This window comes from Leptodactylus fuscus, chromosome 4 (assembly GCF_031893055.1).
Source record: "Leptodactylus fuscus isolate aLepFus1 chromosome 4, aLepFus1.hap2, whole genome shotgun sequence".
Classification (NCBI taxonomy): Eukaryota; Metazoa; Chordata; class Amphibia; order Anura; family Leptodactylidae; genus Leptodactylus; species Leptodactylus fuscus.
Genome location: NC_134268.1, coordinates 21,381,780 through 21,395,166, shown reverse-complemented (window position 1 = coordinate 21,395,166; position 13,387 = coordinate 21,381,780). Strand labels below are relative to the sequence as shown.

Here is a 13,387-nt window from a genome sequence, read left to right as displayed (position 1 = left end):
ATGTATTCAGGTGTAATAATCTGCGCTGTCAGGAGTATCACATGTTGTAATTAGTTTACTATATAAGACGTCTTCCTCGCCGTTGCTTTATTACCTGCTGACATCAATGTGTTATCACTTCTGGTTTACAAGAGACGGATTTCTTAGGGAGCCTTCACACGGAGTAAATGCGTGTGTATTTTTGCTAAATACACGTGTAAAAATAAGACTCCCATTGACTTCAATGATATTTTACAGGCGTATTTTTACGCGTGTATTTTGCAAAAATACACGCGCGTTTACTCCATGTGAAGGATCCCTAATATTCGGTCTTGTACAAGTGGTTGTTCGTCTGTATTATTAAGGATTTGCTACTGGTGTAGCAGAGCTGAGTTGGTCATCTACGTGTGCTATCAGTAAATTTACTTGGTGTTGGTTAGGACACAGTAGGGCCTTATTCACACGAACTAATGTCCTTGGAAAAAAAGCTGTCAGGTGGTTCAAGTCTACAGACCAGAAGGGACTTATTCCCACGGCAGCCATTTTGGAAACGGCTTTAATACTCTAGTATAGAACCCATATATGTCAGTGAGTCTTTTCACAAAGCTCTATGTCCAGTGTTCGTAGCCCCATCACATCTGAGACCCATGCCTCCTCCATAACTGGGATGCACCCTCCGCCACGCTTTACGCTTGGGGGGGAAATTGTACGCCAGCTTGTAGCCACTGTATGTCTTCCCCATCACTTACACAATGTGTTCTTCAAACTGCTGTGTGACGTTTTTTGCACATTTTTTTTTTGCTGTGTATAAGGCCTAACCATGAAACACAAAGATGGAATTTTTCCGCCATTAAGTGTGTTGCATGTTGGTAGGATATGAGATCACGTGGCAGAAATTCAGCAAAAATTACTACATTAGTGGGATTTTTCTTTATATTATATTATATTATATTTATATTATATATATTATATTTATATTCTGTCCAAACATCCCATTGAAGAGAAAGGGATTAGAAAATCCTTCTATCGCTGACAGGAAGATTTACGCACCATATTTTTTTCAAAATATACCCTTAGGCCGGGTTCACACGATGTATTTTGGCTCGTAATGTGGCACGTAGATGCCGCGGGAGGTTTTGCGGGCCGTATACGCTCCCATTGTTTTCAATGGGAGCCAGACCATATACGCGGCGCTATTTTGCAGCCGTGATTTTGCGGAGGCCGCAAAATAGCGCCGCGTATACAGTACCGACTCCCATTGAAAACAATGGGAGCGTATATGGCCCGCAAAACCTCCCGTGGCGTCTACGTGCCACATTACGTGCCAAAATACATCGTGTGAACCCGGCCGTAGGGTAAGTTCACACTGAGTATTTTGGTCAGGATTTTGAGGCCATATCCGCCTCAAAATCCTAACCAAAAAGACGGCTCTCATTGAAATCAATGGGAGCCGGTCATTTCTCTTTCCCGTGAGCCGTTTTGTTCCATCTCCCGGAAAAAGAAGCGAGATGCTCATTCTTTCTGGCGGATTCGCCTCGCGACAGCCGCCTGAAGACACTCCCTCCTCTCGACTAGGCCCATTAATTGGGCCTAATCCGGAGTGGAGTACGCCACTGGGTTTTCAGTCACGGCTACCCGTTTTTTGGTCCGGAACCTGAGGCGGCCTCCGCCTTAGGTTCCGGACTAAAAAACCCTTTGTGAACCTGGCCTTATTGTGTTTGACCATGACAGTCAGCCATTTATGAAGGAGTCGGAGCTGGGCTCTGGAAAATAGGAGTCTACGTCGGTGCTTTGGCCTACGCACTCCACAGTCCTGGTTTTTATGGCTAGCTCGGCCATAATCTCTCTGGCTCAGCTCTGCCGTGCCTCGTAGTCTCATTTTCTTTATTCTTACAATTTTTTTTATCTCCTTCAGCTCAAAAGATTAGAAATCATTCCTATAGAAAAATCACTTGGACCAGCACATGATGTAAACGGAGCCTGGTCTGTCAGGGGTTACTGCAGTGCCGTATGGGGTTTTGTGCACTCTTTATCTTGGCAGGGGTCCCGCTATTTGTTTAGCTGTAGATCTGATGGGGGTTGTTGTTCCAAGGCCTCTAGAATCAGGTCGGCTTCCCTTTCTTGTTTATGTTGCTGTTCACACGATGTTAAGTGTGCAGATTCTTTACAATCACATTAATGTGGGGACAGGCTGCCTCCTATGTTAGGCCATTGACTATTTTGTCTGAATCTGGGAAAGCTGGGTGACCTTAATATGGTCTCTAGAGATGAGCGAGCAGCACGCTCGCATAGAAATGAATGGACGTAGCAGGCACGCGGGGGGTTCAAAACGGAAGTACCAGGTGCAACCACGAAAATGGGGCAAATTTATTAAAACCATCCAAAAGGAAATGTCTTAGTTGCCCAGGGCAACCAATCACAGCACAGCTTTCATTTTTCAGGAGCAGAATACAGAATGAAAGCTGCGCTGTGATTGGTTGCTATCGGCAATTTAACTTTTAGACCATAAATCTAAATCTGCCCCAGTTTTTCTCTTAGGCCGTGTTCAGACGAATGCTGAAAAATCTGCGGCACGATCTGAAGCCAGCCTTCAGGTTTCGGAGATGGATTTGCCCCGAGGAAGGGAAGGTAGCCACATGTAAATTAGGCCCAAAATTTGACGTGCCACGTGCTTGGTTTCCATGATGTAGTTTATGGGATGCTTTTCACTATGGCAGATTCCCATTGAAAGCAATAGCAAAACTACATTGGTACACCTGCCCCAATATCCATGTGATGTAAAATTAGACTGCTGTGAGTAGTAGAGATGAGCGAACACTGTTCGGATCAGCCGATCCGAACAGCACGCACCCATAGAAATGAATGGAAGCACTTGTGACGCCGGCCGGACGCCGGCAAAGTCAGCGTCACAGGTGCTTCCATTCATTTCTATGGGTGCGTGCTGTTCGGATCGGCTGATCTGAAAAAGTGTTCGCTCATCTCTAGTGAGTAGTAATATTTGTACAGCGCTACAGAATGTGAGGGTGCCATATGGCCATTAGAACATGTAGCCTGGTAGGAGATGGATGGATGTGCTTGATGGTGATGACATGTTTTCTTGTTTTGTTCACAGTCTTAAGCAAACGCCATTTTTCGGACAGCAACCACCTATTCCAGTTCCGGCTGAACTTCAGGAGAAGACGACGGCTCGCCGAGCTTCTCAATAAAAGACCCCAAGCTGTGGTGGACAGTCAGGGCAGCCCGTTTTGCCTTCGCAAGCATAGCCATGACACTGCAAGCTTCAGCTCCAGTAAGTTGGTTGAATTTTATTCTCATTCATTTTCACTGCCTTAAAGGGGTTTTCGTGGATTTTGATATCGATGGACTGCTTTTAGGATAGGTCATCAACATCTGATCTGTGGGGGTCCAACACCTGGCTCCGCCAACGATCAGCTGTTCTTAGCAGACGGCTCCATCCAGTGGCTATGCTGAGTTATTGCAGATCAAGTCTGACCCTCGCTGATGTGATATTGATGACTTATCTGTACTATGGGGACAACCGATGGGGACATGACACTGTAGGAGCTCTGGAGGGGGACATTTTAAAATAATTACCACTGGGGGGGCAAGTTAATATGTGATGTGCCATTATATTATATGGGGCCACACTACTGTGTGATGGGCCACTGAGAGGTATTGTATGGGGTCACTAAGGAGGCAATATAATTAGTGTGGGTCAGGTATGTCTAAATCATAGTGGGGGGCCACTTATGAATCTTTTGCACTAAGCCCACCAGATGAGGGACATGCACTGCAGATATGACTTTATGTTGTCTCTTTGCAGTGAGTTCCAGCAGTGATGGCAGAGTGGCGGGCGCCAGGAGAAGTAGTATGAGCAGCGGTAGCAGTAGCGCATTCCATAATAATGCTTCAGGGTTCACTTTTAGCAATCCTGAGGAACTCTGCAATCCTAGATCAGGTGAGTTCTGACTACGACTGGTCCTACACATGTTCTATCTGGGTGCTATTACATATTACAGCCACTCTCTACCGCCTTGTGACCGATACGTGTAATTGCACCCCAAAGGGTTAGTTCATATCTGTGTTTGTATTCCATCCCCCCCCGAACAGAATAGTAAAAACAGTTGCAAGCGCTGTGCAGTGAAAGCACACAGATCCCCGTAGACTATAATGGGGTCCGTGTGCTTGCCGCCAGATCTCTGCAGGGATCATGCGGACAGGAAAGTACTTCACAATCTACTTTCCTCTCTGCATGATTCGTGCGGACCTCATTATAGTCTATGGGGTCCGTGTGCTTTTACAGCACAGCGCTTGCAATTGCGTTTGGTATTACGTTCGGGGGTCCCCATGTGGACTCCCCCGGACGGAATACCAATGCACATGTGAACTGTCTGTTCTTCAGTATTAGCCATTGGTCTTACTGAATGACTTTAGCCTAGAAGTGATGTCTGAGGGCCATCTCCTGTCTCTGTACATGGTGGTCAGACCACTGGGAATAGTGACCGCAGGGTTTAAAGAAGGAGGTATCTCTTTTGGCTATCAACACCCCTGCAAACACAATCACAGGGTACCAATGCATTTACATGGTAGCTGGGGGCCTAATGATATCCCCCAGGTCATAATATCCATATACCTGTAATACATTGCCTGTCAGCCACAGAGAGCATAATACATTGCACTGCATAAATAGTGCAATGTATTACATAAGAGAACAGAAGATCAAAAGTTCCCTTGGGGGTGAGGGGGTAAAAAAAACACCTATTTCAAAAGGAGTTGAGTATTGCGGGTTCTGTAATGGCCGAACAATACAACTGTATCATTATTGTTCCTGCATGTTTTTGTCCTTCAGCCCATTAGGGGTTCCTACAAAAAGTAAGCCCCACACAAGTCTGAAAAATGATAGCAAAAGTAGTAGTAAAAAGAAAAAAACTGCCTTGCAGCGTTGGAGTCCTGGGTTCGAATCCTGCCAAGGACAAAACATCTGCGAGGAGTTTGTATGTTCTCCCCGTGTTTGCATGGATTTCCTCATATACTCCAATATGGGGATCACAATCTACAAAAGGAAAATCAAAAAATATGCAAATCTGATATCGATGTAATCCTATTGACTCAAAGAATACAGTTATCAGGTTATGTCATCCCTATGGTGTAATAAGGCAATGGTAAAATTGCCTTGTTTTGGTCATTGAGGCCTAAAACAGACCGGTCACTAAAGGGTTAGCGGGTTTTCAGAGTTTTGCTAATCCCTTTTAATCCAAAAATTTGCCAAATTAGTGAGAAAATCAGCGGTGGGACGACTGGAATGTTGTGCTAGTTTAGTCTTTTATCAGTTCTTAATTGAATCCTTTCTCTTTGGTATATTTTTGCCCCTGTAAGCGGACACCTTCCTGGCAGTGAAGGGGTTATATGGTGGCATGTTTACAATGTGCCGCTCATTAACCCAATGTATAGGCTTACACCCCCTGTGACCCTGCAGAGTACACAGGAAATCTGCCAATCTCCAGGGCATTCCTCGGCTCAGGATCTGTCTTTGCACTTTTAGAGGCCTGAGCCGCCCCCCCTCCATTGTATAATCTGTGGTCTCTCTATCCTGTCTCTTCTATAGATAGGACACTAGGGAATGCGGAAACGGGACTGAAGGGCTTTTTACATGGGCCAGCGCTTAACCAAAGAAATCTTTATAGGAACGTTTGTTTGCCATTGACCCCAGCAAAGGGCGAGCAAATGTTCCCTTGTCGTCGGCTAATGTGGCATTAAAAGGAAGGCGTGTTTTTCATTTATTTATTACAACCACATGAAATCTATGACAATTTTTTTTTGTTTTTTATTTTCTGATTGTTTATAGTTTTTTTTTTTTAATTCTATTTTCCATACATGATTATGGAGCAGTCACCTTGCCACCTTTGCTCAGTTAACAGCATTTAGTGATCTGCTTTACAGCACTATCATGGCCATAGGCAGCAATAGTCTGGAGCCGACTCATTGAGGTCTATGGGAGAGTGCAAGGAGGGGGTGGAGATAAGCCGTGATGTCATCTATTATCAGTTGTGATGTCACGATGGGTCGATCAGTACTGGTTATAGGGAAAACTATGTCCCAAAAATGCATTTTCTGTATAGTACAAGGTTTAACCCTATCCTGCACAGTGCATGGCCGTAGAGATTTGATTTTAGTTAGTGGGTCCAGCTTATATCACGATAGAAATATCACAGTGTGGCACAAGTTCTGCTGACAGGAGAGTTTTTGATTTTTCTTTAACACAGTGTAGTCCTAAACTTTTTTTTTTTTAGTTTTCTGAACTAGCATACAAATACACAAAAGTCTCTTGTAAATCTGAGCTCCCATAGCTATATATAGTAGGCAATAAGATAGCGAGGGTGTTACACACTGCAGTGATAATAGTGACCCCTACTGGTGAGAAGAAGGTACTTCAGAAGCGGTATTTACTTTCTATATTGTTAACTATTAATAAACTACTGATATATTCTGTAGTGCCAAGATATAAATATATGTCTGTCTATACTAGGAAATACAGTATAACGACTATATATGTAAGCTATACGTAGGGAGATCCTGAAGTGGGTCCATGGAGTCACCTGCTAGAGCCTCATATCCTTATATAGGGCACTTCCTCATCTTACTGCATTGGAAATCCAACTAGTGTATCCCCCTATCACCAGACCCCTGTACCAAATATAGACCCCAGTATAGAATGTTTAATTAAATACAGACCCCCTGCACATATACAGGCCCTCAGAACACACAGACCCCAGACCAGGCCCTCAGAACACACAGACCCCAGACCAGGCCCTCAGAACACACGGACCCCAGACCAGGCCCTCAGAACACACGGACCCCAGACCAGGCCCTCAGAACACACGGACCCCAGACCAGGCCCTCAGAACACACGGACCCCAGACCAGGCCCTCAGAACACACGGACCCCAGACCAGGCCCTCAGAACACACGGACCCCAGACCAGGCCCTCAGAACACACGGACCCCAGACCAGGCCCTCAGAACACACGGACCCCAGACCAGGCCCTCAGAACACACGGACCCCAGACCAGGCCCTCAGAACACACGGACCCCAGACCAGGCCCTCAGAACACACGGACCCCAGACCAGGCCCTCAGAACACACGGACCCCAGACCAGGCCCTCAGAACACACGGACCCCAGACCAGGCCCTCAGAACACACGGACCCCAGACCAGGCCCTCAGAACACACGGACCCCAGACCAGGCCCTCAGAACATACAGATCCCACATTCCCTATATAAATACAGACCCTAGACCAAACTACCCCTAAATACAGACCCCAGAAGAAATAGACCTCAGATCAGACTCCAAAATAGACACCAGACTACCCCTAAATACAGACCCCAGACCAAACTACCCCTAAATACAGACCCCAGACCAAACTACCCCTAAATACAGACCCCAGGCCAGACTACCCCTACAATAATTCAGACCCCAGACTACACACAGCCTTAATATAGACTTTTCTATACTCTTCCAAATGAATACAGACCCCAGACTTTCTAAATTAAGACCCCAGACCAGGCTACCCTTTAATACAGCCGCTAGAGGTTAGACGATATCTACACCAAAATACAGACCCTAGACCAGACTACTCCTAAAATACAGATCCCCCAGACCACATTAATACAGACCCCAGATAAGGCCACTCCCTGATGCAGACCCCAGACCATGTACGCAGATATTTACCTCTCCCAGCTACCGCCCTCCTCTTCATTCCCCGATGCCATCACAGAGATGAAGGGGTTGTCGTCAGGATTATAAATGTGGTGACAACCGGAAGGGCAGAGAAGTGTAGGAAATCTATGTCTGTGTCCCCCAAGGCTGCACATGTGCCCAATATCGGGCCCCTGGAGAGACAGAGGACGTCCTATCACAGATTGTCAGGAGTGGGGTGGTGTCAAGCAGCCTCTGAAAGGGGCCTTATTTTCCTCCTTGCTCTCTGTACACTATGTAGTGAGAAGGTCTGCTTATTTATCTCCTTTCTTATCATTCTCTATTAATGCTTATACATATTGTATCTTATATTTCTCTTTTTAGAATTCTCTCTGTTCATAATAAATCTTTTTTTTTTTTACACAGTGTTAAAAAGGCCAGTGACATTGGAGGAACTCTTGGCCCCTGGGGCTCCCTATGTAAGGAAAACACTAACTGTGAGTACTGAGTGTGACCAGCGACTATATATACTGCATTCCTGTCCTTACTAATGGTTACTAACTCCACACAAATTCAGCACACCCCTATCATGCTGCTGGTGTCAGTCCAAAAATCTGATTGATTACCTGGTGTTCTGTCTGCACCCATTACCACCTCCTGTATGAGTTGTGTATACATAGGTCACTGCCCCCTACATAATCATCACACCCCTACCCTGCTGCTGTCATTAATCCTGAGTGTATACATAGGTCACTGTTTCCTACAAGACTAGCACAACCCTACTCTGCTGCTGTTGTCAATCCTGTGTGTATACATAGGTCACTACCTCTTACATAATCATCACATACCTACCCTGCTGCTGTTGTCAATCCTGTGTGTATACATAGGTCACTGTTTTCTACACAACTAGCACAACCCTACTCTGCTGCTGTTGTCAAGCCTGTGTGTATACATAGGTCATTGTTTCCTACAAGATCAGCACACCCCTACTCTGCTGCTGTCAGCAATCCTGTGTGTATACATAGGTCACTGCCTCCTACATAATCATCACATATCTACCCTGCTGCTGTTTTCAATCCTGTGTGTATACGTAGGTCACTGTTTTCTATAAGATCAGCACACCCCTACTCTGCTGCTGTCATCAATCTTTTGTGTATGCATAGGTCACTGCCTCCTACATAATCATCACATACCTACTCTGCTGCTATTGTCATTCCTGTGTGTATACATAGGTCACTGTTTTCTACAAGATCAGCACACCCTACTCTGCTGCTATTGTCAATCCCAGAATCTTGTTGACTGTGTGATGTTCTGTCTCCCCCACTACCACCTCCTGTATGAGCCGTGTCTACTGTACATAGGTCACTGCCTCCTACAAGATCAGCACACTCCTCTCCTGCTGCAAAATAAGTGCTACTTAAGTAAATGATCTATTTTTTCATGTCACTAGATTCATTTGCTTTCTTTACCTTCTGTAGGTTGTCAGTGATGCTGTGGGCTGGGGATTTGTGGTACGAGGAAATAAGCCATGTCATATACAGGCGGTGGACCCTACTGGACCCGCAGCTTCTGCTGGAGTGAAGGTAAGTTTTCTCCCAAGATTTTAGGTACAGTGATATCATCATTCTAAAAACTCCAACATTGGGCCGTTAACTAGGGTGTCCACAAGCACAAGTGGGTGCTCTACAGCAGGGTTGTAACTTCCTTCACTGGGGTGCTTTTTGGGGGTGCTTTGCAGGCGGGGTTGATTTATCATGTAGATTTGGTCCTTAAAAATTCATGGTGAACCCCTTTAACTCCTTGGTCACTGGATAATATAAATTTGTATCATGCTAAAGAGAACATTGGTATAGATTGTTATGATATGTGCCAGCATCTGTGTCTTAAGGGCCTCCGCCAAGTTAAAAATGTCTGACATGTTCCAATAGGCCTTTGTGCCTTAAATTATGTTTAGCCTCAGCCAGATAACAGCTCGGCTCTACACGAGGGGTATGGCTGCCAAATTATGTAACTGATTAGATCTGGAGGGGGGTAAGGTTCAGACAAGCCGTGACTGCCACACCTCTGCAGCAGCCACTCCGTGCCAGTGCCAATGCCCTCGTTTATATGGCTGTATATAGGTAAAGCCAGAATATGCCGGAGTCATTCTCTTAAAGGGATCCTACGATTTAAAGAAACCTGCCATGTCATAGTCGCATGGCAAAAAGTTTTGATCGGTGTGGTATGACCCATAAACAAGGGCTCCAAACACACCGTGTGGGCGGAGTTAACTCTTAAAGGTGCAGCGGGGCCGAGCGTCATTAGCAGGCAGAGAGCAGGCAGGGAGGGGACCTGCTCTCTGCTAAGCGTGAGGGGAGGCTGCTGGAGCAACGCTGCGTCCACAGGGCCGCTCCAATCCACCGCTGGCTTCCCGTGCCGGGCTGCCGAGACGGTGACGCTAAGCCAGTCCAGGACAGCTTGTCCTGGACTGGCTTAGGTCAGCAAAAATGCCGCCCTCCCCCGGGGCCCTGGCATAGCGCGGCCTGAAGCGGTCGCTTCAGGTCGCCTCATGGGAGGTGCGGCGCTGCGCTGACCCTTCCTGCTCCTACCAAACCCAGGATAGTAAACCCTCTTGTTTAGTTTGGTAGACCCACAAGTAGTAAGATCAGGACATTAGACACCCCAATCTGAAAATAAATAAATAAAAAAATTTCCAAAAATTTAATTGAAGCTGAAATTTTTTGTGTAAATTTTTTTTTTTTTTTTTCAGCTCCGTCAATTTGTGGTCTCCGTAAACGGTCACTACTCCCTAGACTGTGACTATAAAACTGTCAGCACCTTCATCATCACGGGCCCTCGAACAATAGTCCTGGAGGTCATGGAAGAGATGAACCCATGAGGTCACAGCTGACCACGGTGACGTCGGGTGACTATCAATCAACCAAAGCTAAATCAACGCAGTCCCCATAGTCACGTGGGAAGCGGGTCACTCCGTCCACGTCAGAAGCAACTTTTTTTTTAATTTGTCAACATTTTCGGCTGAGTCTCGGACTCCACAACAACCATGTGATGAAACTTGAAACAAGATGGGAGGGGAGGGGGGGGGGAAACCATGTTATTCCTTTTTGTTTTTGCAATGAATAAGCTGTGCTGAATCTTACATGTACTGTACTTATTATATGTGTGGATTTCTATATTGTGTTGAATGTTACATACGTAGAAGCAAAAAGAGGAAAAAAAAAAGTGCCATTAAGGAATCGCCGTGACGTCCTAATAATATATTGTTCTTCAATACCACGTAGCTAGGTTCCATAGAGTGTATATGTCTTAAAGGGATAGTATTAGATTAGCAGAACATAGCTTCTTCCTTCTAAGAAACAGCGCCACTCTTGCCCTTAGGTCATATGTGGTATTGCAGCTCCGCCCCATTTATTTCAATGCGTCCGAGTTGTAATACCAGACACTACCTACGGACCAAAGTGGCGCTGTTGACCAGAAAAGGCACCCATGTTCTTCTAACCTCATACAACTCCTTTAGTAGGGTGTTATAGTCACTACAGACACAAGTTATACTATAAAAGCAAAAAAAATCAAAAAAAAAAAAAAATCCATGAAATACTTGAATCGAACCGTACACAACTGATTGTACTCTAGTCAATGTGATGCTGGTTTTTACGCCCCTTTTTTGCCATGAATACATTTTGCATACGATTGTATATTGGTACATTTTTTTATTCCCGATTATAGTAGATTTGCATATTATATGAGATGTAGCGAAATGAGATATTTTAAAGGGAAATTTAAAGGGAGGTTTTATATTGAATGTGAATAATAAATGTGAGCGTCACAGGCCAAGGAATCCGCTTTTGTTTCATTTTATGATATATTTTGTATTTGTTTTTTTCTGGTCATAAGACTCAAATATTTTTGGCCATCTGACAGATTAACAGAAGCAACAGGAGTCCGTTGTTTTGCCCTTACAATTCAAGGTGCTTTTGTACCGCCATTAAATAAGCATTTGGTCTACAGCTATTCCTCCCTACCCCCCCATGCACATGCATGCTTGGCTCGACCAGGTGTGCACATATTCTCAATAGGGACAGGTGTTAGATTCCTGTGGCAATGGCTTATTTCCTAGTGGAATAAGGGTAAGTTCACAAGGGGATCCCCCATTAAAGTGATGGAGGACGGAAGGCACTTGGATGTCATTTGAATACGTTCCGCTCTAAAATTGGACCTGCACCCTCGGGCTTGTGCATGAGGACTTACTGTCAGTTTCGACAAATGAAGTAATGGATTGTCAGGACTCTGCAACCCCAACCTCTGTCTCCATGACTATGTCATTGATCATGGTGGCACAAGTTTAGCCAATGGATGCCCAGGCACCCTGCACCCTGGTGTCCTCCTAAGAGGGTCGATTTGTTGGGTAGTTGAGGGTGATAGGCCATAAGTAGAAAGTCTATGGCAAAAGCTGATCTTAAAGATTCCATCAGCTGTTTCTCCAGGATCTCCTCTATGTTGTCCGTATACAATATAGGTTACTAGCAGGAGGACTCGGCTTCACGCGGGTATATTTCATTTTTTGTTTGTGTAGTGGCCCTATAAGAATTGCCCAGTTTTGCACTCGTGTATTTTGTATGTCGTTTGTGTCTGTGTCTCTGCCCGCAGCTTTGTCTGCGTGTTGTTGGCGTCTATGATCCGCCTATATTCAGCCAATTGCTGCCATCGATGGTTTGCCTGTTCCGACAGCTCGTAAGTTGTCCTGCTGATGAATTTGTTCCTCATCCCGTGCCTGTGATTGTTCCGGCATCTCAGCAGCTCGCTGGGACACCATATAAAGAGTGTGTTGATGATCAGCCTGCTCCGGCGTTTCGGAAGCCTCGCGCTGTGCCTGTGATTGTTCCGTCATCTCAGTAGCTTGCTGGTACTCCATATAATTAGCATGTTGTTGGCTTTGATAATCTGTCTGCTCCGGTGTTTTGGCAGCTGTCAAGCTGGCCTGCCGCTAAACTTGTTCATTGTGCTGTACCCATGATTGTTCCGGCATCTCAGCAGCCCGCTGGGACATCATATAATGAGTGTGTTGTTGGCGCCGATGATCCACCTGCTCGGGCTTTTCAGCAGCTGTTAAGGTGGCCTGCTACTCAATGCATTCCTCGCTCTGTGCCCGTGATTGTTCTGGCATCTTAGCATCTCGCTGGGACACCACACAATGAGCGTTTTGTGTGCCGCTCCACTTGAGGAGAACTCTGTGACTTGTGGCTTCCTTCATATCTGTCATTGTCTTAGAATTTTGCAACAAATTAGTTTTTATTTTTCCCGGCATGTTTAAAAGTAGCACACTGCCAATTTGGATTAAAGGTGTTTTCCCATGTCAGTGTGTCAGCACTGCCTGGAGCTGATCAGATAATATGCAAATGTATGTACAGAATTCACTAAGGGTTATTGTGTGATAACAGCCGTGGCTGAGATAATCTGCTGCAGGAGCAGTCTAATATAGTATGTGAACATAAATTCATAACAGTTGTGAAGCCATGTCATTTACCGGGATAAAAAGTAGCCGATGTGTTAATGGAGGTTACAATCTATCTATGTGCCAAACTTCATTCAAATTCGTTCAGCGGTTTTTTGCGTGATTGAGTAAAAACATACAAACTTTCACATTTATAATATTGGTAGGATAATGACAAGGCGAGGGGCGGAGCCCAATTAGACTTTCCTCTCTAAAATACCCT

The 13,387-nt window shown here is 45.3% G+C and overlaps 1 protein-coding gene across 1 annotated transcript in view; it reads left to right on the top strand.

Annotated features, from left to right (window-relative positions):
* Positions 1-11,121, top strand: part of DEPTOR (DEP domain containing MTOR interacting protein) — a 47,939-nt gene extending 36,818 nt beyond the window's left edge. Inside the window, exons 6-10 of the mRNA XM_075272071.1 lie at positions 3,092-3,268; positions 3,803-3,937; positions 8,100-8,170; positions 9,152-9,256; positions 10,423-11,121. Coding sequence (XP_075128172.1) covers positions 3,092-3,268; positions 3,803-3,937; positions 8,100-8,170; positions 9,152-9,256; positions 10,423-10,551 — 617 coding nt within the window. The 3' untranslated portion in view covers positions 10,552-11,121. The remainder of the gene's footprint in view (positions 1-3,091; positions 3,269-3,802; positions 3,938-8,099; positions 8,171-9,151; positions 9,257-10,422) is intronic.
* The last annotated feature ends 2,266 nt before the right edge of the window (positions 11,122-13,387 follow it).